This window comes from Pelobates fuscus, chromosome 5, assembly GCF_036172605.1.
Source record: "Pelobates fuscus isolate aPelFus1 chromosome 5, aPelFus1.pri, whole genome shotgun sequence".
Classification (NCBI taxonomy): domain Eukaryota; kingdom Metazoa; phylum Chordata; class Amphibia; order Anura; family Pelobatidae; genus Pelobates; species Pelobates fuscus.
The window spans coordinates 380,975,637-380,997,220 of NC_086321.1; the positions used below are offsets into that span (position 1 = coordinate 380,975,637).

At 45.5% G+C, this 21,584-nt stretch overlaps 1 protein-coding gene across 2 annotated transcripts in view; it reads right to left on the reverse strand.

The window, feature by feature from the left end:
• Positions 1-21,584, reverse strand: part of RPTOR (regulatory associated protein of MTOR complex 1) — a 204,205-nt gene that overhangs the window by 21,593 nt on the left and 161,028 nt on the right. For both annotated transcript variants that reach the window (XM_063456325.1, XM_063456324.1), the window contains exons 8-20: positions 15,948-16,048; positions 12,778-12,922; positions 8,765-8,840; positions 8,458-8,559; positions 7,694-7,777; positions 7,104-7,214; positions 6,748-6,822; positions 6,143-6,208; positions 5,771-5,962; positions 5,521-5,661; positions 5,258-5,375; positions 5,028-5,168; positions 2,445-2,603 (exon numbers count right to left, since the gene is read on the reverse strand). In XM_063456325.1, the coding sequence (XP_063312395.1) occupies positions 2,445-2,603; positions 5,028-5,168; positions 5,258-5,375; positions 5,521-5,661; positions 5,771-5,962; positions 6,143-6,208; positions 6,748-6,822; positions 7,104-7,214; positions 7,694-7,777; positions 8,458-8,559; positions 8,765-8,840; positions 12,778-12,922; positions 15,948-16,048 (1,511 nt within the window). The remainder of the gene's footprint in view (positions 1-2,444; positions 2,604-5,027; positions 5,169-5,257; positions 5,376-5,520; positions 5,662-5,770; positions 5,963-6,142; positions 6,209-6,747; positions 6,823-7,103; positions 7,215-7,693; positions 7,778-8,457; positions 8,560-8,764; positions 8,841-12,777; positions 12,923-15,947; positions 16,049-21,584) is intronic.

The following is a 21,584-nucleotide window of genomic DNA, read 5'->3' on the forward strand; positions in this document are numbered from 1 at the left end:
GTGGGTTTCTCCTGGTTGTGACAGTCCTGGGAATGGGTCACTGGAGGTGTTAGCGTGGGTTTCTCGTGGTTGTGACAGTGCTGGGAATGGGTCACTGGAGGTGTTAGCGTGGGTTTCTCGTGGTTGTGACAGCGCTGGGAATGGGTCATTGGAGGTGTTAGTGTGGGTTTCTCGTGGTTGTGACAGAGCTGGGAATGGGTCACTGGAGGTGTTTGTGTGGGTTCCTCGTGGTTGTGACAGCGCTGGGAATGGGTCACTGGAGGTGTTTGTGTGGGTTCCTCGTGGTTGTGACAGCGCTGGGAATGGGTCACTGGTGGTGTTAGTGTGGGTTTCTCCTGGTTGTGACAGTGCTGGGAATGGGTCACTGGTGGTGTTAGTGTGGGTTTCTCCTGGTTGTGACAGCGCTGGGAAGGAGTCACTGGAGGTGTTAGCGTCGGTTTCTCGTGGCTGTGACAGCGCTGGGAATGGGTCACTGGAGATGTAAGCGTGGGTTTCTCGTGGTTGTGACAGTGCTGGGAATGGGTCACTGGAGGTGTTAGCGTGGGTTTCTCGTGGTTGTGACAATGCTGGGAATGGATCACTGGAGGTGTTAGTGTGGGTTTCTCCTGGTTGTGACAGTGCTGGGAATGGGTCACTGGAGGTGTTAGCGTGGGTTTCTCGTGGTTGTGACAGTGCTGGGAATGGGTCACTGGAGGTGTTAGTTCGGGTTTCTCCTGGTTGTGACAATGCTGGGAATGGGTCACTAGAGGTGTTAGCGTGGGTTTCTCGTGGTTGTGACAGCGCTGGGAATGGGTCACTGGAGGTGTTTGTGTGGGTTCCTCGTGGTTGTGACAACGCTGGGAATGGGTCACTGGTGGTGTTAGTGTGGGTTTCTCCTGGTTGTGACAGTCCTGGGAATGGGTCACTGGAGGTGTTAGTGCTGGGAATGGGTCACTGGAGGTGTTAGCGTGGGTTTCTCGTGGTTGTGACAGTGCTGGGAATGGGTCACTGGAGGTGTTAGCGTGGGTTTCTCGTGGTTGTGACAGTGCTGGGAATGGGTCACTGGAGGTGTTAGTTCGGGTTTCTCCTGGTTGTGACAATGCTGGGAATGGGTCACTAGAGGTGTTAGCGTGGGTTTCTCGTGGTTGTGACAGCGCTGGGAATGGGTCACTGGAGGTGTTTGTGTGGGTTTCTCCTGGTTGTGACAGTGCTGTGAATGGGTCACTGGTGGTGTTAGTGTGGGTTTCTCCTGGTTGTGACAGTCCTGGGAATGGGTCACTGGAGGTGTTAGTGCTGGGAATGGGTCACTGGAGGTGTTAGCGTGGGTTTCTCGTGGTTGTGACAGTGCTGGGAATGGGTCACTGGAGGTGTTAGCGTGGGTTTCTCGTGGTTGTGACAGTGCTGGGAATGGGTCACTGGAGGTGTTAGTTCGGGTTTCTCCTGGTTGTGACAATGCTGGGAATGGGTCACTAGAGGTGTTAGCGTGGGTTTCTCGTGGTTGTGACAGCGCTGGGAATGGGTCACTGGAGGTGTTTGTGTGGGTTCCTCGTGGTTGTGACAACGCTGGGAATGGGTCACTGGTGGTGTTAGTGTGGGTTTCTCCTGGTTGTGACAGTGCTGTGAATGGGTCACTGGTGGTGTTAGTGTGGGTTTCTCCTGGTTGTGACAGTCCTGGGAATGGGTCACTGGAGGTGTTAGCGTGGGTTTCTCGTGGTTGTGACAGTGCTGGGAATGGGTCACTGGAGGTGTTAGTGCTGGGAATGGGTCACTGGAGGTGTTAGCGTGGGTTTCTCGTGGTTGTGACAGTGCTGGGAATGGGTCACTGGAGGTGTTAGCGTGGGTTTCTCGTGGTTGTGACAGCGCTGGGAATGGGTCATTGGAGGTGTTAGTGTGGGTTTCTCGTGGTTGTGACAGCGCTGGGAATGGCTCACTGGAGGTGTTAGTGTGGGTTTCTCGTGGTTGTGACAGCGCTGGGAATGGGTCATTGGAGGTGTTAGTGTGGGTTTCTCGTGGTTGTGACAGCGCTGGGAATGGGTCACTGGAGGTGTTAGTGTGGGTTTCTCGTGGTTGTGACAGCGCTGGGAATGGGTCACTGGAGGTGTTAGCGGGGGTTTCTCGTGGTTGTGACAGCGCTGGGAATGGGTCACTGGAGGTGTTAGTGTGGGTTTCTCGTGGTTGTGACAGTGCTGGGAATGGGTCACTGGAGATGTTAGCGGGGGTTTCTCGTGGTTGTGACAGCGCTGGGAATGGGTCACTGGAGGTGTTAGTGTGGGTTTCTCCTGGTTGTAATCCTGGCTGTGATCATGCATGTTGTGGCAACAGGTCCCTGGTCACTATATGTTCAGCTGATATAAAGTGTGGAGAACAAACTAATTTCAGAGAAAAGAAAGATGTAAAGACTGACAGGAAATATTTACAAAGCTGGTAGGTGTACTGATAATTAGATAAGCAGTGTCAATCATTACCTATCAGGGAGTTGAGGTTGGAGTAGGAACTAACTCTCCGCATCTTATCAATGGTCTCAAAGGACAAGATGTATTCTTCATTGTCAGGGCTGCCGAGGGTGCTACTTGCACTGCTGCTTGTGCTGAGGTTTCCAGGAGAGAATGTGATAGGATTGCCCACTTGGGGAAGAGAAACAGGTAATCACACAAAAGACGATAAAATATCCAGAATGTGATGTCCTAAAATACAATGAATTCAATCTCCGACAGAGAGAGGGTTAAAAGAACTGAAAATGTATAGGGGATCCTTCACTTCTAAGGAAGTTAGGCAAAAATTAAAAACAATAAATAAATCTAAAATGGCCTAATAATATAGTGTTAACACCTTTTTACACGAGATGCTCGGTTTAATTTTAAATGTACATTAAAGATCGACTAATTGACATCACAAACCAGTTCAGTCCTGGCACAGTCAAGGCACACATAATATTGGGGAATCCTTCCTCTCTCTGAGTTGGCTGACCGGTGCAGAGCTTATAGCACTGGCTATGTATACTTTGTACACTATAAATACCAAATTTACAAAGACCAAGAATCTGTAAATGGTACTATTATAATTGAAAAGATAGCTTTATAAGGTGAATAATGGGTGTTAAACATTAACATCGGGTCTGCTTGTAATATAGTGATGCAGCATCCTATGCAAATTAGTGCCACAAGGTCACAATTATGTCAGAGGTGTGTATAATATATATATATATTAATTGCAGTGCTCCCATTATATAGGTTTCTTTTTATTGTACTACACATGTCCAGACCATTACAGTTGTTGTCTGGGCGGCAAGGGAGACAGGGAGACCATTACTTACTGTGCTCTCTCTGCACAGCTCCCTCTGAACAGAAACGACGAGGGAGACCATTACTTACTGTGCTCTTTGTGCACAGCTCCCTCTGAACAGAAACGGCGAGGGAGACAGGGAGACCATTACTTACTGTGCTCTTTGTGCACAGCTCCCTCTGAACAGAAACGGCGAGGGAGACAGGGAGACCATTACTTACTGTGCTCTTTCTGCACAGCTCCCTCTGAACAGAAACGGCGAGGGAGACAGGGAGACCATTACTTACTGTGCTCTTTGTGCACAGCTCCCTCTGAACAGAAACGACGAGGGAGACAGGGAGACCATTACTTACTGTGCTCTTTGTGCACAGCTCCCTCTGAACAGAAACGGCGAGGGAGACAGGGAGACCATTACTTACTGTGCTCTTTGTGCACAGCTCCCTCTGAACAGAAACGACGAGGGAGACAGGGAGACCATTACTTACTGTGCTCTTTCTGCACAGCTCCCTCTGAACAGAAACGGCGAGGGAGACAGGGAGACCATTACTTACTGTGCTCTTTGTGCACAGCTCCCTCTGAACAGAAACGACAAGGGAGACCATTACTTACTGTGCTCTTGGTGCACAGCTCCCTCTGAACAGAAACGACGAGGGAGACCATTACTTACTGTGCTTTTTGTGCACAGCTCCCTCTGAACAGAAACGGCGAGGGAGACAGGGAGACCATTACTTACTGTGCTCTTTGTGCACAGCTCCCTCTGAACAGAAACGACGAGGGAGACAGGGAGACCATTACTTACTGTGCTCTTTCTGCACAGCTCCCTCTGAACAGAAACGACAAGGGAGACCATTACTTACTGTGCTCTTGGTGCACAGCTCCCTCTGAACAGAAACGACAAGGGAGACCATTACTTGCTGTGCTCTTGGTGCACAGCTCCCTCTGAACAGAAACGACGAGGGAGACAGGGAGACCATTACTTACTGTGCTCTTTATGCACAGCTCCCTCTGAACAGAAACGACGAGGGAGACAGGTAGACCATTACTTACTGTGCTCTTTGTGCACAGCTCCCTCTGAACAGAAACGGCGAGGGAGACAGGGAGACCATTACTTACTGTGCTCTTTGTGCACAGCTCCCTCTGAACAGAAACGGCGAGGGAGACAGGGAGACCATTACTTACTGTGCTCTTTGTGCACAGCTCCCTCTGAACAGAAACGACGAGGGAGACCATTACTTACTGTGCTCTTTGTGCACAGCTCCCTCTGAACAGAAACGGCGAGGGAGACAGGTAGACCATTACTTACTGTGCTCTTTGTGCACAGCTCCCTCTGAACAGAAACGGCGAGGGAGACAGGGAGACCATTACTTACTGTGCTCTTTGTGCACAGCTCCCTCTGAACAGAAACGGCGAGGGAGACAGGTAGACAATTACTTACTGTGCTCTTTGTGCACAGCTCCCTCTGAACAGAAACGGCGAGGGAGACAGGGAGACCATTACTTACTGTGCTCTTTGTGCACAGCTCCCTCTGAACAGAAACGTTTAGCACTTGAACACAATATACAGTTATTCACTAAAAAGAGAATTGTGTGATATTCAAAGAGGATTAAGCATTTGAGACCAAAATAGCCAAACTGAAAACAGATTTAACTGAAAACATTTGTCTATTTTGACCAAAAAAACGTAAATGCGTTTTGAATTTGCAACAATCCACAATATAGTGAGTGACCCTGAGAGTTTCACAGTAACATGTCAGGATGGGATCTTACTCTCTTCGTTGAGGCTGAGGTTTTGTAGAGACTTGTTCAGGTTTCGTGGGGTTGTCACTGCACGGATGTTGCCGTAAGAGCTGACAGACCGCAGGCGGGGGGTGCTGGGAGCATCACGTACTGGCGTCAAGCTGCCTCCCTCTGCCAAGATAGGAAAACGGCATTTTTACTGTAATACTGTAATAAAAGCGGCATTTTTACTGTAATAAAAAACAGACTGTGAAACTCACCAGTGGAGGCTGGAGAGGGCAGGGGGTAATTCTTCTCTTCTTCCATAAACTGGAGAGCTACTGTGCAGAAGTTACTCTCATACTGTACAACAAGGTGACTCAGTGCTACAACCAGCTCCTGTGCAGAGAGAAAGGAAGAAAGAGAAAGAGGTGTGTAACATACACCACAATCACAGAATACCACATCCCATGGCTGCACGAGGTAGCTTTGTACTACGAGAAGAAGTGAACGGCTGTCAGGCAACACGGAATCCACGGCTTACCTTGCGAACCATTGCACTACCGTCGTTTATGAGTTGCGCCAACATCATGGCTACATTGTGATCTATTGTTGTTGAGTGGTCCGTCCTCTCTGCAGAATTCCCCACAAAGGTCCCCAGTGCAAACACAGCAGCTGTCCGTACCTACAAACAATAAAGTACTTTTCTGCAGTTGTAACATAGATGCATCGTACATCTGCATGGCGATTAGATCCTCACCTCCCTTGTTCGTCCCATATGGACAACAGCTTACCTCAGGCATCGGGTCAGACAAGAGGCTGTACAGCTTCTCATGTGCACTGTCCCGCACGCCACACCAGCGAGCAGCGTCAAAGTTTTGCCAAATGCGGCCCAGGCAGATGGCAACCCATTGGCGCAGTAGTGGGTGAGGATCATTTAGCTGTTCCAGGCAAATCGCAATCAGGTTCCCCTGCAGACAGGCTTCCTACAGCACAAACAGGACAATTTTAGAGAGCGTAAAGCAGTGTTTAATAAACATCATTGTGCTATTCAGTACGGTGTATTTTACTTTCTGCATCTAGTTTACCGTAATGATTTATAAATCTGTAATAACACACACACTGTAATGGTCATACTATACAAAGCAGACTCCACATTCACTAACCTGGCCAGTCGTGTAGTTATTCACGATAACAGCCAGGATGAAGGAGGTCATTGTGCGATGCTCAGCCTGGGTAAAAGAAAACTGTTTTTAACATAAAAAGATTGGGATTAGATTGCACCAATATCAATCGATGATTAGAGCAGACCTCAAATAGGTTTAAGGCGTCTAAAGAATTTTAATAAAAGCAGAGTAGATTGGATCTAGGAATGTAGTGAATTCTATGTAAGAAAAAGCATTTCAGGAGTAAAGTTGCAACCATCAGGATTCTGATGGAATTATCTGGAATTACTTTGAGTAGTATATGTCCATGTGTTATTTATCATTAACTTGTGGGGGAGACATTTTTCATCAAGTTTGTGACTATGTCATGACTGTACTTTATTTTACATAACACTATTTAAATGCTCATTGCTCTGAGGTGTGAAAACGACACTAAACGTTAATAATCTTTGCGTTTGTAATTTCCGGTGGAACATTTTGTAAAACCCTGGTAAAAAATAATAAATCTCTAAGCACAAGGCGTATCCAGAATGTATGCTTCTATTTCAGAGCAGAGATGTTCGTGTACAGAGGTCTTCGCTAGAGATATTGATGACTGATCTTACCGGCATGTAGGGGTCAGCCAACACAGCAAGGAAATATTTGTGTCCGTTATCCTTCACTAAATCTGCTTGGCACGACTAGGATGGGAACAGGGAGGGGGTCACATAGGAGAGAATGAACAAGATGTCAGACAAAGCACTTTATTACATTTCTCTACTATATTCTCTTTATTAAGCCCTAGAGAACTTTATCTATAGCAGAGTTTCAATGTTCGTCTAGCAATAATTTTCCATTAAATCCTTTCCTAGACATTGATGGAGGCTGGTGCCTTTCAGTGCCCCTGGAAAAGGATCCCACAGGAGAAGTATGTTTAGCGAGGTGCAACAAGGCATAAAATGCAACAGCCGTGGCTACTCACACTGTCCACAGCCAGGATCTTGGCCCAAATGAAGACAAGTAAAGGTCTCAGTTCCCTTGCTGAGCTCTGGAGAAGCTTCAAAACATAGGGGAAGATGCCCACAGAGAGCGCCTAGAAAAGAGAGGTACATAAGTAGAAGATCCTGATTTAGACAGACATTTCCTGTGTTGCCATTTACCTTCTGCAGAGTCAGATATATGTCATCTGGTAAGTCACATTTACTGTAGAGGACACCCCTTTCAAGAATGAACATGGACTAGTAAAACTATTGATAAATTGTCTTGGTCGAGCGGGTGTTCATTTTATAAACTGCAGGGATTATGGATTAGCGTTGTATGTGAATATATCAGTCCCTTGGGCTTATCTCTTAGTTTGGTAATGGCAATTGCAGTTAAATAAGTAGTTGGTAAACAGGTCAATATAAAAAAAATATCTTACTTCAGTAGAATAAAATCAGCTAATATAGAGATCGGAACACTCAATACAATGGTCATGGCTGCCTATTCACTCACGGTAAGCTGGGATTTAAACCGGGGATTGGTAGAGGCCAATATTAAACATTTTGAGGTAATAGAATGCCTGAAACGTACCAGGCTCACGGCCCAGGGTCCCAGGTCCAAAAATCTTCCTAGAAGATCCAAAGCTCGGAGCCGATGAACTTGACTCAGCAACACCTGGGAAGAGAGAATAAAGCATGCAGTGATTGGGTGCAGACACTTAATGCTACAACGGATACGTTAATGGATACTTCGTACACAACCGATGTGAACCACAAGCCGTCCAGAAATCACAATGAACAATATGCCTCGCTGAAGGGAAAAATGGCTCGATATATAATATAGAGTTTTCAAATGCTGATCCTCAGGGGGAAAACAGAAAGGTCAGATTGTAAAAATAATAGAAAGATGACTTATGGAACATTAACCCTCAAATCAATAGGATAACTTTATAAAAAGCATGGCGGTAATGGGACTGGAGGGACTCATCTAGCATGGCAACTGCAGGGGGCACTCATCCCTAGCGAGCACTGACCCCAGACATTAGGATTTTAGGAATGCAGCACAGCTGCACGAAGAAGGGCAATGCAAACCGACTCATAGCAAGTTTAATGAAATCTAAGCACAACATTTCTTCATAACAAAAGCACACAGCAGCATCCTCAAGTCATCCAGAAGCAAACCAGTCATTTATTATCCAAACGCATCTGGCTGGGGGCTCACAAGCAGCACATGGTGATATAAAGTGCTGTGTGCCAAAAAAAGGTGCAGGCTGTGTTATCAGTGCGATTATAGGCCCAAAGCATGGAGAAAACCATAGACTGGATAGGACAATGGGAGGGGGTTCACACGTTTACCTGTAGGACGATGGGCAGTTGCTCAGGGGGGTTTCGGTTTTCCACACCCATAGTCAACCACACTTGGAAGGCAGTCAGTTGCTCGGCAAAGAAGGGACTATGCTGTAAGGAGAGATGGCCACGAGAGACAGTCAAGTAATCCTAAATAGGTCAGAGGGTGACATGGCGTGAACACAAAAACATATGGGATACATGCTCCCTCCAGCACACTAAGAACAACAACAAAAACAGCATCTGACATACAATACTGAATATTAAAGCAGATTACACATTCACCGGATTATACATCACAAGACATTTCACTTACACGAAACAGTGTGCCCTCGTCAATGATCGCAGGTAACTGGGAAAGGCAAATATCAACTGCAAGGTCCCACGCCTGCCTGTGAGGATAGTATGAGAGACTCAGAACGGCTCTGCGTTATTCAAACTTATCTACACAGTAATAAACTAAACACAAATCTAACAAGTTAATAAAAACCTTTTCCAAAGAAATATGTCAGAGTTCTGAAAAAAAAGCAAATGAGATGCTTAAAATAACCTGGAATTGAAAGCGTTAATTATTCTTACACAGAATACAAGCCATTTAATAGCTATGAAGATTATGGATCAATGTGCTTAGCAACCAAAGATGATCTTTTTATAGAGCATGCATTATCATCCGTCTTTTGATTTACTCTCCACGCTCCTGGGCTTAGCCATTTAGGAACACAAGAGGAAGCTTTGATTGCCCTCGGCATCAGATGGAAACAACGAAAGTGTTTTTTTTTTTTTATTCTTTATTTTCTTTGTGCAAGGAATAACATAGCATTTGTCAGTGCCACAACAGCATTTTTAAAGGCATAAACATAGTAGTTTTACATTTATGGCATGAGGGTTTCCGCACATTTTTTAGATATGTTATGAACATGCTATTCCGTCAGTAATGCCTTTCTAGGTAGACTATTGTACGAGAGGCAAACAAAGCATAAAGTGATGATAACAAAATCAAGCTGGGTGCGTGCTGGTCAGCGATAATGTATACTTCAGTCGTTTGGTTACAGTAGCTTAGGGTTGGTGAGTGTGCTGGATGTCGTCGCTTTAACCTCGGGCCCTAGGTGCAGTCTTGATTTACCTGCTGTGCTCTGGTATGGTGTGCATGTTCCCCGTGATAGTGAGCAGTAACAGGCGGTCCGACCAGTCAAGTCTTAAAGTAAATAAACAGGTGGGTCATGTGTCGATTATTGTGTCCGTCTCTAGTGAAGTCGCGTTACCGAGATAAATTAAGTGTGCTTATTCAAATCCTGCATTTTACATTTATCAGGTTAAACAGCAATTAAACATGCATTTGTGATTTCAATAAGTGACAGTCAGTTAAAGACAAGCTGGTGAGATCCACAAGCCGGGTGCTCAGAATTACGGTGTGGTCCATAGGCAGGCATAGTGATAGGGTATAGCACCAGGCATCAGATCTCAGGCTTTGAGGGAAAGGTGGCGAAAGGTGAGTCTTTCATTTATAACAAGTCCCTCTTCAGATGGACGGGATATGTCTCCCCTCCGCAGCTGCTGGTGTGTGGTATCAGGGCGTACAGGCTGTAATGCTGGGCGAGACCTCCGCTGTGCCCAATCTGCATGCGAGGATCTCTCTGACAGCGGCAATGTGGACAGTCAATTTTTGCCTCTTCATGTGCCGGCGGGCCCCCCAGTCCAGCGGTAGTTGCGGGTCACTATTGTCCCTGTGGGGCGGTGTGTTGCTCCGCTTGGAGGAGTGAGGGTGCACCGGAGTCCCGCGGTCGGCCTCTGAGGGTACTGTCTCTGCGAGGGTAGGCGGCATGCTAAGATGCAGGAGTGCTTGCAGGTGTGTGGTTGTGGCAAGGACCTGTGCCTGTGGTGTGCTGCCGCTGTGGATGAGCAGCTTGGGGAGGTTCTGGTCAGGACTCCATCCCACGTGGCCTCCGCCATCTTGGTGTCTGTGACTGGAGCGCGGGTTTTGGTGGCCCTGCTGCTTCACCAGTTATACCGGTCGGTGGTCGGGTCCCGAGGGTGTAGACCGGGATCACCCGCCCGGACCATAGGGGGGAGGTACGGGGCCGGTTTCCCCATGGGTCTGACTCTGAGAACTGGACGGTGTGCGGCAGGGCAGCGGCCGTCCGCCCCGCTCGCCTCCGGAGTAGGCCTCAATTGAGTCAGGTCGGATTCTGCCTCCAGGGGACTGAAGCCTGTTGGGCCAGCCTCACCCTGGTGCCAGGGTTCTCCGCCCGGTGGCGGCCGCCGTTGCCGGTCGGTTTTGTGCCAAAAATCGTAAGGTTTTTGTGTGGTTCCGTCTTAGGCTGCAGGAGCTGGTCTTGCATGCGACCAGCCAGCTCGGCGGTCCGGCCCCGCCCCCGAAAGTGTGTTTTAATAATTCTATGTTTCAATACAATAATATGAGTGCCCCATCCTTTCTGTCTTGCACCATGGTCAGTCACCAGATCAATTGTACAAAACAACTGAAAAGATGTAGGTTATCAGACACCAAGTATAACTTTAGACAGATGAATTCTTCTCACTCAGTAATTACTAGATCTAAAAACCTAGGACAATATAAATCCCTCTCCAAAAAATGGACTCACAATAACATTTGATTTATAGACCATATAAAGTAACAAAAAAGTGACAGGTTGTGTCAAGTGTCAAAATCACCAGAAACTACACCACCTCCACCTTGTACATCAGAGTTCTAACTAGGCAATTGTTGGGCATACTGCACCAAAAATGCAATTTTGGAAACTTGGCAAATTACAGACTGCAGTTAGCTGCTGATATCCCCCAGTCATGGTCACAAAGGATACAATGTCATGGACCATTAAAATAGTAAGGCAAGTCTGGGAAGAGTGTCTCCACAATAAAAAGCGAGAAAATAACTGCTAAATTCAGGGCCGAGCTTTATGTCTGAAGTGTCTGTATACACAGAATGATCAGGAGACCCCTACTCCCCCAATCAAGCAGTTCTCGGTTACAAAATGTGTTATCACATAGCAAAAAGAAAAACTCCAAAATATCCCTATATGGGAAATAAACCTGGACAGCTATACTCCGAGTAGGGGCCCCTTTTGGGTGTACAGATTTGAGACGATTAAGGTCAATATAATTCTAGTAACTGTGCCATTTTAAGACTCGATATGAATATTATATATTAGATATATTATATTAAATGAACACTTATCACAGGTAATCCCTGGCCCTCAGATTCTATGAGTAGATAATGAGAGGATCTAGACGTTGGATTCCATTACTTTGACTCGTTTCTTATTATAACACTTCAACGCAAGTGAATATGTGGATTTTACCAAGTCATTTTCTATTCTACACTCCCTATTGATCAAAGCCAGCAATCTCTGTGCAAAGCTCGCTGCTGGCCTCTATGTAGGACGCTGGATTTACATGGCATACTGAAGGTCACATTACGGAGATCCAAAAGCCACATAGTGACAGGGGATTGGATTTCACTTCCGAAGATTAAAGGTTAATCTCCTTTTAAGATTTCTAAGAAAAAACACAAATCATCACAAATCAATGTGGTTATGTGAGCCTTAAAATGTTTATCTTAAGTAGAAAGAAAATATATTTTAACTATGATTGCAGTAATGTCTAAAATGGAGCTATAAAAATAACGTCCCCATACTCCTATTTATTGGATCCTTTATGACGTTTAATCCAGGGGTAAAAGGTGAAATAGAGATTATTCAGTGTTAATCTGGAAAAAAGAATTATCAACTAATAAAAATAATACAGTCTGTTCGCACATTTAACTTGCAGAACACATTGGTTTATCATGAAAAATAAACAACAAAAGGTTGTATATTTAATTTTTTTTTATACTAAACTTTCCTGATAATGAATCACGTGACATGATTGCTTGCTTCCACTTGGGAGGGGAGTGGGCGGGGCATAGGTTGAAATTTAAATACCCCCCCCCCCCCCTCTCCCAAACAAATACATTTATGCACTACTGAGACTCCAATATGGCAATGCTCTGATGTCGTTTTTTAAGGTTAAAATGTATTTATACATCGTGATACATTGTGTATCAGTGTCCTTCCAGACGTTTCTGAATGGATCCAGGCAATTTGTTTACATAAAAGCTTTTTTTTTTTCTTACAATACGAATGAGACATGACTTTTAAATCACAAGTTGTGTGTGAAGAACATGGCCTGGATTTTCATTGTGCATGCCAGCTGACATTTATTTTAAATTGATCGATGCACCGTTTCAAACACTTCCAATGCTATGAGAGGATACCTGTAAACATTATCAAAACACAAAGTATCTCTGTAAAATAACACCAGACGGCATCTTACCACATCGCGTGCATGTATGTCGGGGGGAGTCTGGGGCTGCTCACGGGGGTGCAGTTGTAGGACCTCATGATCCTTTCTGCCAACAGGAAGTTACGGAACAAACTGGCGACCAATAGGTCTTGTCGGAAAAGCTTCTGGAACAGGTCTGAAGGTACAAATGCAACGGAACATCAATACAGGATTAAATGCAACAAACTGTAAAACCCTTTATTATGATTAATAGAACAATAAGCAAGATTAGAGCGGGAGCTGGTAATAACTGCATAAATCATAATATGATTGCTAGGTGTCTGGCCAATTTGCAGCCCGATAGGACTAGATTTGAGTGTCATGTCTACAATTTTTTTTAAATCACAGCATAGGTTTATATTTTTAAAGGGACACTCCAGGCTCCCACGCACGTTAGGTGCACTGTGTAGGTTAGGTTACAGTTATACAGAAGAAATATATGGTGTATACTGCGCCTCAAAGATCATACATACATAAACCTTAAGGCAATATAATGTTGTAAACCTCAGAAGAAATAAAATGGAGATAATAATAGTGCAATACAATATGGTACAGTACAAATAATGTAGGTAGTCGCTACCACTCACATTTAATAGAGCTATTTAGAGCTCTGCTGTATTGCCTGTGGACGGTACAATCCTCCAGATGCAAATGCAGATATACGTAGTATATATGGGGGTGAGAAGAACAAAAAGAACTCCAATGGTGCAGTAAGTACTGATATATCGAGTAAATAGAAAGAAATGTACTTACATTTTTTAGAGCAAGACTTGCTCTAGTTGGAACAGCATGGCTGGTATAATCCCCACCTTAGGATATAGATGGTATCAGGTAACAAGACAAAAAAAAACAAAAAACAAATAGTACTATAAAAAGTAACTATTTATTATAAAGAACATATAAACAAAAGTAAATAAAATAAGTTAAAAGAGTCCCACTTGAAACGTTTCACAATTTTGAAAAAGCCTTTTGGTCAGGCGAAACGCGTCAAGTGGGACTCAACTTATTTTATATACCTTTTATTGTTTATATGTTCTTTATAATAAATAGTTACTTTTATAGTAATTTTTTTTGGCTTGTTACCTCATACCATCTATATCCTAAGGTGGGGATTATACCAGCCATGCTGTTCCAACTAGAGCAAGTCTTGCTCTAAAAAATTTAAGTACATTTCTTTCTATTTACTCGATATACCAGTACTTACTGCACCATTGGAGTTCTTTTTGTTCTTCTTACCCCCATATATACTACGTATATCTGCATTTGCATCTGGAGGATCAACACTATTCCAACCACCATTATATCCTTAGAGTGGGATTGTACCGTCCACGCGCAATACAGCAGAGCTCTAAATAGCTGTATTAAATATGTATGATTTTCTTATAGTGACTACGTACATTATTTGTACTGTACCATATTGTATTGCACTATTATTGCCTCCTTTTTTCTTTCCCCATCCCACACTCAGTTTTCTTCCTCCTCCCATCTCTCCCTCAGTTTTCTTCCTCCTCCCATCTCTCCCTCAGTTTTCTTCCTCCTCCCATCTCTCCCTCAGTTTTCTTCCTCCTCCCATCTCTCCCTCAGTTTTCTTCCTCCTCCCAATCGCTCCCTCAGTTTTCTTCCTCCTCCCATCTCTCCCTCAGTTTTCTTCCCCCTCCCATCTCTCCCTCAGTTTTCTTCCCCCTCCCATCTCTCCCTCAGTTTTCTCCCCCAATCGCTCCCTCAGTTCCCTCAGTTTTCTTCCTCCTCCCAATCTCTCCCTCAGTTTTCTTCCTCCTCCCAATCTCTCCCTCAGTTTTCTTCCTCCTCCCATCTCTCCCTCAGTTTTCTTCCTCCTCCCAATCTCTCCCTCAGTTTTCTTCCTCCTCCCATCTCTCCCTCAGTTTTCTTCCTCCTCCCATCTCTCCCTCAGTTTTCTTCCTCCTCCCATCTCTCCCTCAGTTTTCTTCCTCCTCCCATCTCTCCCTCAGTTTTCTTCCTCCTCCCATCTCTCCCTCAGTTTTCTTCCCCCCATCTCTCCCTCAGTTTTCTTGCCCCCATCTCTCCCTCAGTTTTCTTCCTCCTCCCATCTCTCCCTCAGTTTTCTCCCCCCCCAATCGCTCCCTCAGTTTTCTTCCTCCTCCCAATCTCTCCCTCAGTTTTCTTCCTCCTCCCATCTCTCCCTCTGTTTTCTTCCTCCTCCCATCTCTCCCTCAGTTTTCTCCCCCCCCAATCGCTCCCTCAGTTTTCTTCCTCCTCCCAATCTCTCCCTCAGTTTTCTTCCTCCTCCCATCTCTCCCTCGGTTTTCTTCCTCCTCCCATCTCTCCCTCAGTTTTCTCCCCCCATCTCTCCCTCAGTTTTCTTCCTCCTCCCATCTCTCCCTCAGTTTTCTCCCCCCATCTCTCACTCAGTTTTCTTCCCCCATCTCTCACTCAGTTTTCTTCCCCCATCTCTCACTCAGTTTTCTTCCCCCATCTCTCACTCAGTTTTCTTCCCCCTTCAATTTTCTTTCTACCTCCCATCCCACCCTTAGTTTTCACTCCCCCCCCACACACACACTTGTCCTTGATCTCCTACCTTGTAGCATGGCCGAGCGCACTGCGGAGCTCAGTTTCCTGTACCCAGCCGGACAGGAAGTGCTCTCTCTGTGAGCACTCCATTTCTGTCCGCCCGGGTACAGGAAACATAAGTTCCTGTACCGCGGCGCGCTCGGCCACGCTAGACAGAGTGCCTGGCAGGAGGGAGCGCTATGCGCTCACCTCCTGCCGGTCACTCCGGTTTTGCGCCCGCCGGGCCGGTGCACCTTAAGGCGGCCACTTGTGCCGCCTTATGGATGCGCCGGCAGAGCGCACCCTCCCTCCCTCCGGCGACCTGTGGCCGCGTGCCCACAGAGGGGGCTCGGCATGCCATAGGTTCGCCATCACTGCATTAGATGCACTGTGTAGGTTAGGTTACAGTTAGTTATACTGGGTTGGTTTATATAATTAAAGGGACACTCCAGGCTCCCACACACGTTAGATGCCCTGTGTAGGTTAGGTTACAGTTATACTAGGTGGGTTTATATTATTAAAGGGGCACTCTAGGTTTAATATAATCTAGTATACCTGTGAACTCTTGCTCAGTACTTAAAAACAAAGCAAAAAGAAGGAGATGCTATGGCATAGGGTTTACTTTGTCGTACCCCTGGGAAGCACGTTCCATGCTATAGTGTCTGTTATAGCTGTGAAGATCCAGTTCAGCTCTCCAAGAGGTGTCCTCCTGTCATTCAGCCGGCCAGGAATTCTGGATAAGACAATATAGGTGTACATTAAGTGTCTCCCTCTTACAGAGAAGGCAATATAGGTATACAGTTAGCATGCTATCCATGAAAACACTGGGCAGAGTAGAACCATCGTTACATTGGGCAGAGTGGAACCATCGTTACATTGGGCAGAGTGGAACCAGTGTTACATTGATACATTGGGCAGAGTTTTACACCATTCTTACATTGGGCAGAGTGGAACCATTGTTAACATTGGGCAGAGTGGGACCATTGTTAACATTGGGTAGAGTGGGACCATCGTTACATTGGGTAGAGTGGGACCATCGTTACATTGGGCAGAGTGGAACCATCGTTACATTGGTCAGAGTGGAACCATCGTTACATTGGGCAGAGTGGAACCATCGTTACATTGGGCAGAGTGGAACCATCGTTACATTGGGCAGAGTGGAACCATCGTTACATTGGGCAGAGTGGAACCATCGTTACATTGGGCAGAGTGGAACCATCGTTACATTGGGCAGAGTGGAACCATCGTTACATTGGGCAGAGTGGAACCATCGTTACATTGGGCAGAGTGGAACCATCGTTACATTGGCAGAGTGGAACTAGTGTTACATTGGCAGAGTGGAACTAGTGTTACATTGGCAGAGTGGAACTAGTGTTACATTGGCAGAGTGGAACTAGTGTTACATTGGCAGAGTGGAACTAGTGTTACATTGGCAGAGTGGAACTAGTGTTACATTGGCAGAGTGGAACTAGTGTTACATTGGGCAGAGTGGTACCATTGTTACATTTGGCAGAGTGGAACCATTGTTAACATTGGCAGAGGGGAACCATCGTTACATTGGCAGAGGGGAACCATTGTTAACATTGGCAGAGGGGAACCATTGTTAACATTGGCAGAGGGGAATCATTGTTAACATTGGCAGAGTGGAACCATTGTTAACATGGGCAGAGTAGAACCATCGTTACATTGGGCAGAGTAGAACCATCGTTACATTGGGCAGAGTAGAACCATCGTTACATTGGGCAGAGTAGAACCATCGTTACATTGGGCAGAGTAGAACCATCGTTATATCGTGCAGAGTGATACAGACTGTTGGATAAAAAGAACATTGACATCCATCAGAACAGGTTCTACAGAATGGGCACATGACACATAAAAGGTTGAAGGAGGGAAAGATGGAATGAAATAACGTGGTCCATGAATATTTATTGTCGGCAATTGTGTAATTAATGAGAACATTTTCTAGCATTATAATGTTTTGGCTTTGATGACTGTGTGATTATATTTTATTGGATCTGGTACACTCAAGCCAAATATCTGCCCATACTGGCAATGCCGACTATCAGCTGTCTGGAAATCCTGCTAAATATTTACACCGGGAACTTCTCACGGACAGATGGAAAACGCAGCTGACACCTTAGTCTACTGTTTGGGCCGCGCTGTACCTGTCAAGCTGTCACGGCAATCTCTTCGTACCCCGTAGAAGGTCCTGATTTATTGCTTGCCTTTGTGATCCGAACAGGTGCGCTATGCTTGAGAAACCAGATAGGACTGTCAAGGATGCTTTAGAGAATCTGAAAAGACACAGCAACGTCCCCGGCTCCTCATCCTGTCACTAATGGTCTCTGAGTTAGCCCTAATCAGTCATGCTTTCCAGATGAAGAGACTCATTTAGTCTCATTAGCCTTTTGATTGCCACAATGTTCAGTATCCAACATATTCCCTGGAAAGCAACAGAGCCTTCCCCGCTTTCTGTGTGTAGGCGTAAAGCGTCAGCTGACGTCGGCCTCTGTCACACATGAAAAGTACAAAACGAGACTCCTGGCAATCAAACCTGTGTCCAAGGAGCTCCATAGAAAAACCTGCGCCCGAGCTCCATAGAAAAACCTGCGCCCGAGCTCCATAGAAAAACCTGCGCCCGAGCTCCATAGAAAAACCTGCGCCCGAGCTCCATAGAAAAACCTGCGCCCGAGCTCCATAGAAAAACCTGCGCCAGAGCTCCATAGAAAAACCTGCGCCAGAGCTCCATATGAAAACCTACATTAAAACCACAATGAGAGCTGTCAGGGGGTGGGATGTATTAACAGTCAGTTGTAGAATAACATGTATTGGAAGCAGGAAAAATTAGCAAATGAAAAGACCTGAGTGACTTTAACAAGGGTTAAATAAATAGTGATGGCTATATGACTGGGTCAGCGCATCTCCAAAACAGCAACTCTTGTGGGGTGTTCCCGGTATGTAACGGTTACCTACAAAGAATGGAGCAAAGAAGGACAACTCTAAATATGGCACACATGGGACAGAGCAGCACTATAACATGGCTGTATAATACAAAACAGATAAAAACAAAGAAAAAAAGCCCTGCTCTCAGACTCCCACGTGTTACAGGCAGCACGTGCACCAAGTTGCTCAGATCAGCATTATGAATAATGATAAGTAGCCCCGACTGTTTGTTTAGACCAGTGACAGCTAGACTTCGGTAGCCAAAATATATCTGTTCTTCATTTTGCATGAGACTTCATCTGAGGTTGGTGGAGAGTCATGGGGAATGCAAATCAGAAAGATCGGGGCTACTCCGTCTGAGCTAATTTCTGAAAGAGTTAACTGGCCAATCAGGCTTCTAAACATAACTAATTAATGTGTTTTTTTTATAATATTAATGAGTCTGCTTTGTTTATATAAAAAGCCCTTGATGACTTGTGCTGTACATTCACATTCCCTCTGGTTAACCCACAGGAGATTTATACTATTAAAGATTCTCGGAGATGAAGAGGTTAAAGGCGGCTATGGGTAATTTCCTCGTCAGGCGCTCTGTCTAATGAGAAAACAAACTGTATTTCTTGCTTTAAAGACAGCTAAAATGGTGAGTTACAGGTCCCCAGGTGCCAGGCTCCATCACATGAACACAGAGATGAAGTGGGGCTTGACTAATTGATATTTCTGGCACACGCGCAGGGGAGAGGTCTTGATGCACAGGATAGAGGGGGTGTTGCAGGGGATTTCCATATCCTACGCTGCCATTTATGTGCGATTTACCCTGCAGGGATCCGATACTGCAAGAAGAGACCTTTTGGCATTTGATCAGTGCTGCTGCATTAAGTGTTAACCCTTGCAACTACACTAGATGCAGATTAGAGGATATTCGGGTTGATCAATTCTATTGCCAGAAATATGGGCAATATATTAATTGATGAATGAACAAAGGTACAGGTGTGGGAGGGGGTAGATTCCAAGGAGGCACGGATGGCTTTAAATCTACATTTTAGCCAATCTTGGCAGTATGAAGAAACCTCTTACAGAAGCTAAGGGGTAGAAAATAACGATAATACAGCTATAATGATCTTTGTCCTGCTAGCTCCTTCTCTCTGTTAGAGAAACCTTTTCCATCTAGTAACAATGTAACTTTGTTTGAAGAAAATATGTGTACTCTGTCAAGTGATGCCTGTTAAGCTGACACAGCAGTTTATCTTCCCGACGGTTGGTCTGCCGTAGCTCCCTCTGTCCACTATCCGTTAAAATGGTACTGATGGTGTGTGCGAGATCGACAGGTGGAATATTGCAGATGGTGAGATAACGCGAGCGCAGAGCAGCCTGAGCCGGGGAGATAGCACAAACAAAAGCCAGGTGACGTTCGGTAAATGTTTGCGTGTGTTAAGCGTGAATCATATCCCACACACGATTCCTCATTGTGTTGAATGAAAAGACTTGAATGTCAGTTTTATTTCTCATCCTCCCGTATCTTCGGAGAACAGCCAAACACACAATTATTGCTCTACACGAACAGACATCCGGAATTTACTTAAAAAGTGGCAACATGTTCTGCAGGGACATACAAAGGTCCAGGTACTGAGTCAGAGGGATGTGATCTGGATAAGGATACAGAAAAAGTAGGATCTCTCCATTCTTAGATAAACCATTTCCTGACAGACTAAATAAACATCTATTAATTCAATAACTATCAGGGAGAATGCAGGGAACAAATTAACCCCAAATCACCTTTCCAACAGGGACAATAGGGGCCAATTACACAGGATCCAGTCTCTGTCAGGGGCCACTTTACAGGCAATTTTTACAGATAGATGGTAGCGGAGACAGGAAAAACAAATCTAGACGTGTTTAGGCGTATAAAAATGGTAATAGCAATTCAGTAAGACAGCACAAGTTGTTTCATATCCTACACTCTCTGTCCCAATAGGCTTGCAATCTGAAAAATAGGAAGGAAACTTAAAGGGATATTTACTCACAACATAAGTATTATTAAAATTTACCCCCTGAACCCCCCCCCCCCCCCCAAAAAAAAACCATAAAAACTATTTAAAAAAAATAATATATAGATATTTTTTTTTGTGGACAAGATCCCAGATGTGTAAATCGTAAAAGAAGTGTACACTTTTGCTCCTTAAAAGTATGTATAATAAACCGGAAATAGCAAATAGCCAGGCAATAAAGGTAGGTTGCAGGTATATAATAAAATACACAGACCAACGTCCACTCAGTGGCGGATCCAGAGCCTGATCTCGGGAGGGGCACTTGTAGATTATTTAAAAAAAATAATCCTAGCACAATAACCACTACAGCTCAGTGTAGTAGTTATGGTGCCAGTAGTGCCAGGATCCCACCCCGGAGTAAGTAGTCATACCGTTTAAGAACAGTTTGACAACTTACCTGGGGTCTGCTGGGATATAGGGCATAGGAGAAGTGGTGTGTGTTAGGGGTGAAGTGTGTGTGAAAGGTGCAGTGTGTGTGTGAGCGGTGAAGTGAGTGTGAGTGTGTAAGGGTGGCAGTGTGTGTGTTAGGGGGCAGTGTGTGTATGGGGGCACTGTATGTCTGTGTGGGGCAGTGTGTGTATGGGGGGGCACTGTATGTATGTGTGGGGCAGTGTGTGTATGGGGGCACTGTGTGTATGGGGGGGTCGTGTGTGTGTGTTTGGGGCAATGTGTGTATGGGGGGGCAGCAGGGTGTGTAGGGCACTGTGTGTGTATAGGTGTGCAGTGTGTGCGGGGCAGTATGTGTATGGGGACAGTGTTTGTGGGACAGTGTTGTATGGGGACAGTGTTTGTGGGACAGTGTTGTATGGGGACAGTGTTTGTGGGGCAGTGTGTGTATGGAGGCAGTGTTTGTGGGGGCAGTGTGTGTATGGGGTCAGTGTGTGTAGTGTTTGTATGTGGGGCAGTGTTTGTGGGTCAGTGTGTGTATGGGGTCAGTGTGTGTAAGGGGGAAGTGTGTGTATGGGGCAGTGTTTGTGGGGCAGTGTGTGTGTGGGGCAGTGTGTGTATGGGGACAGTGTGTGTATGGGGACAGTGTGTGTATGGGGACAGTGTGTGTATGGGGACAGTGTGTGTATGGGGACAGTGTGTGTATGGGGGCAGTGTTTGTGTGTATGGGGGCAGTGTTTGTGTGTATGGGGGCAGTGTTTGTGTGTATGGGGGCAGTGTTTGTGTGTATGGGGGCAGTGTTTGTGTGTATGGGGGCAGTGGTTGTGTGTATGGGGGCAGTGTTTGTGTGTATGGGGGCAGTGTGAGTGTGTGTGGGGTCAGTGTGTGTATGGG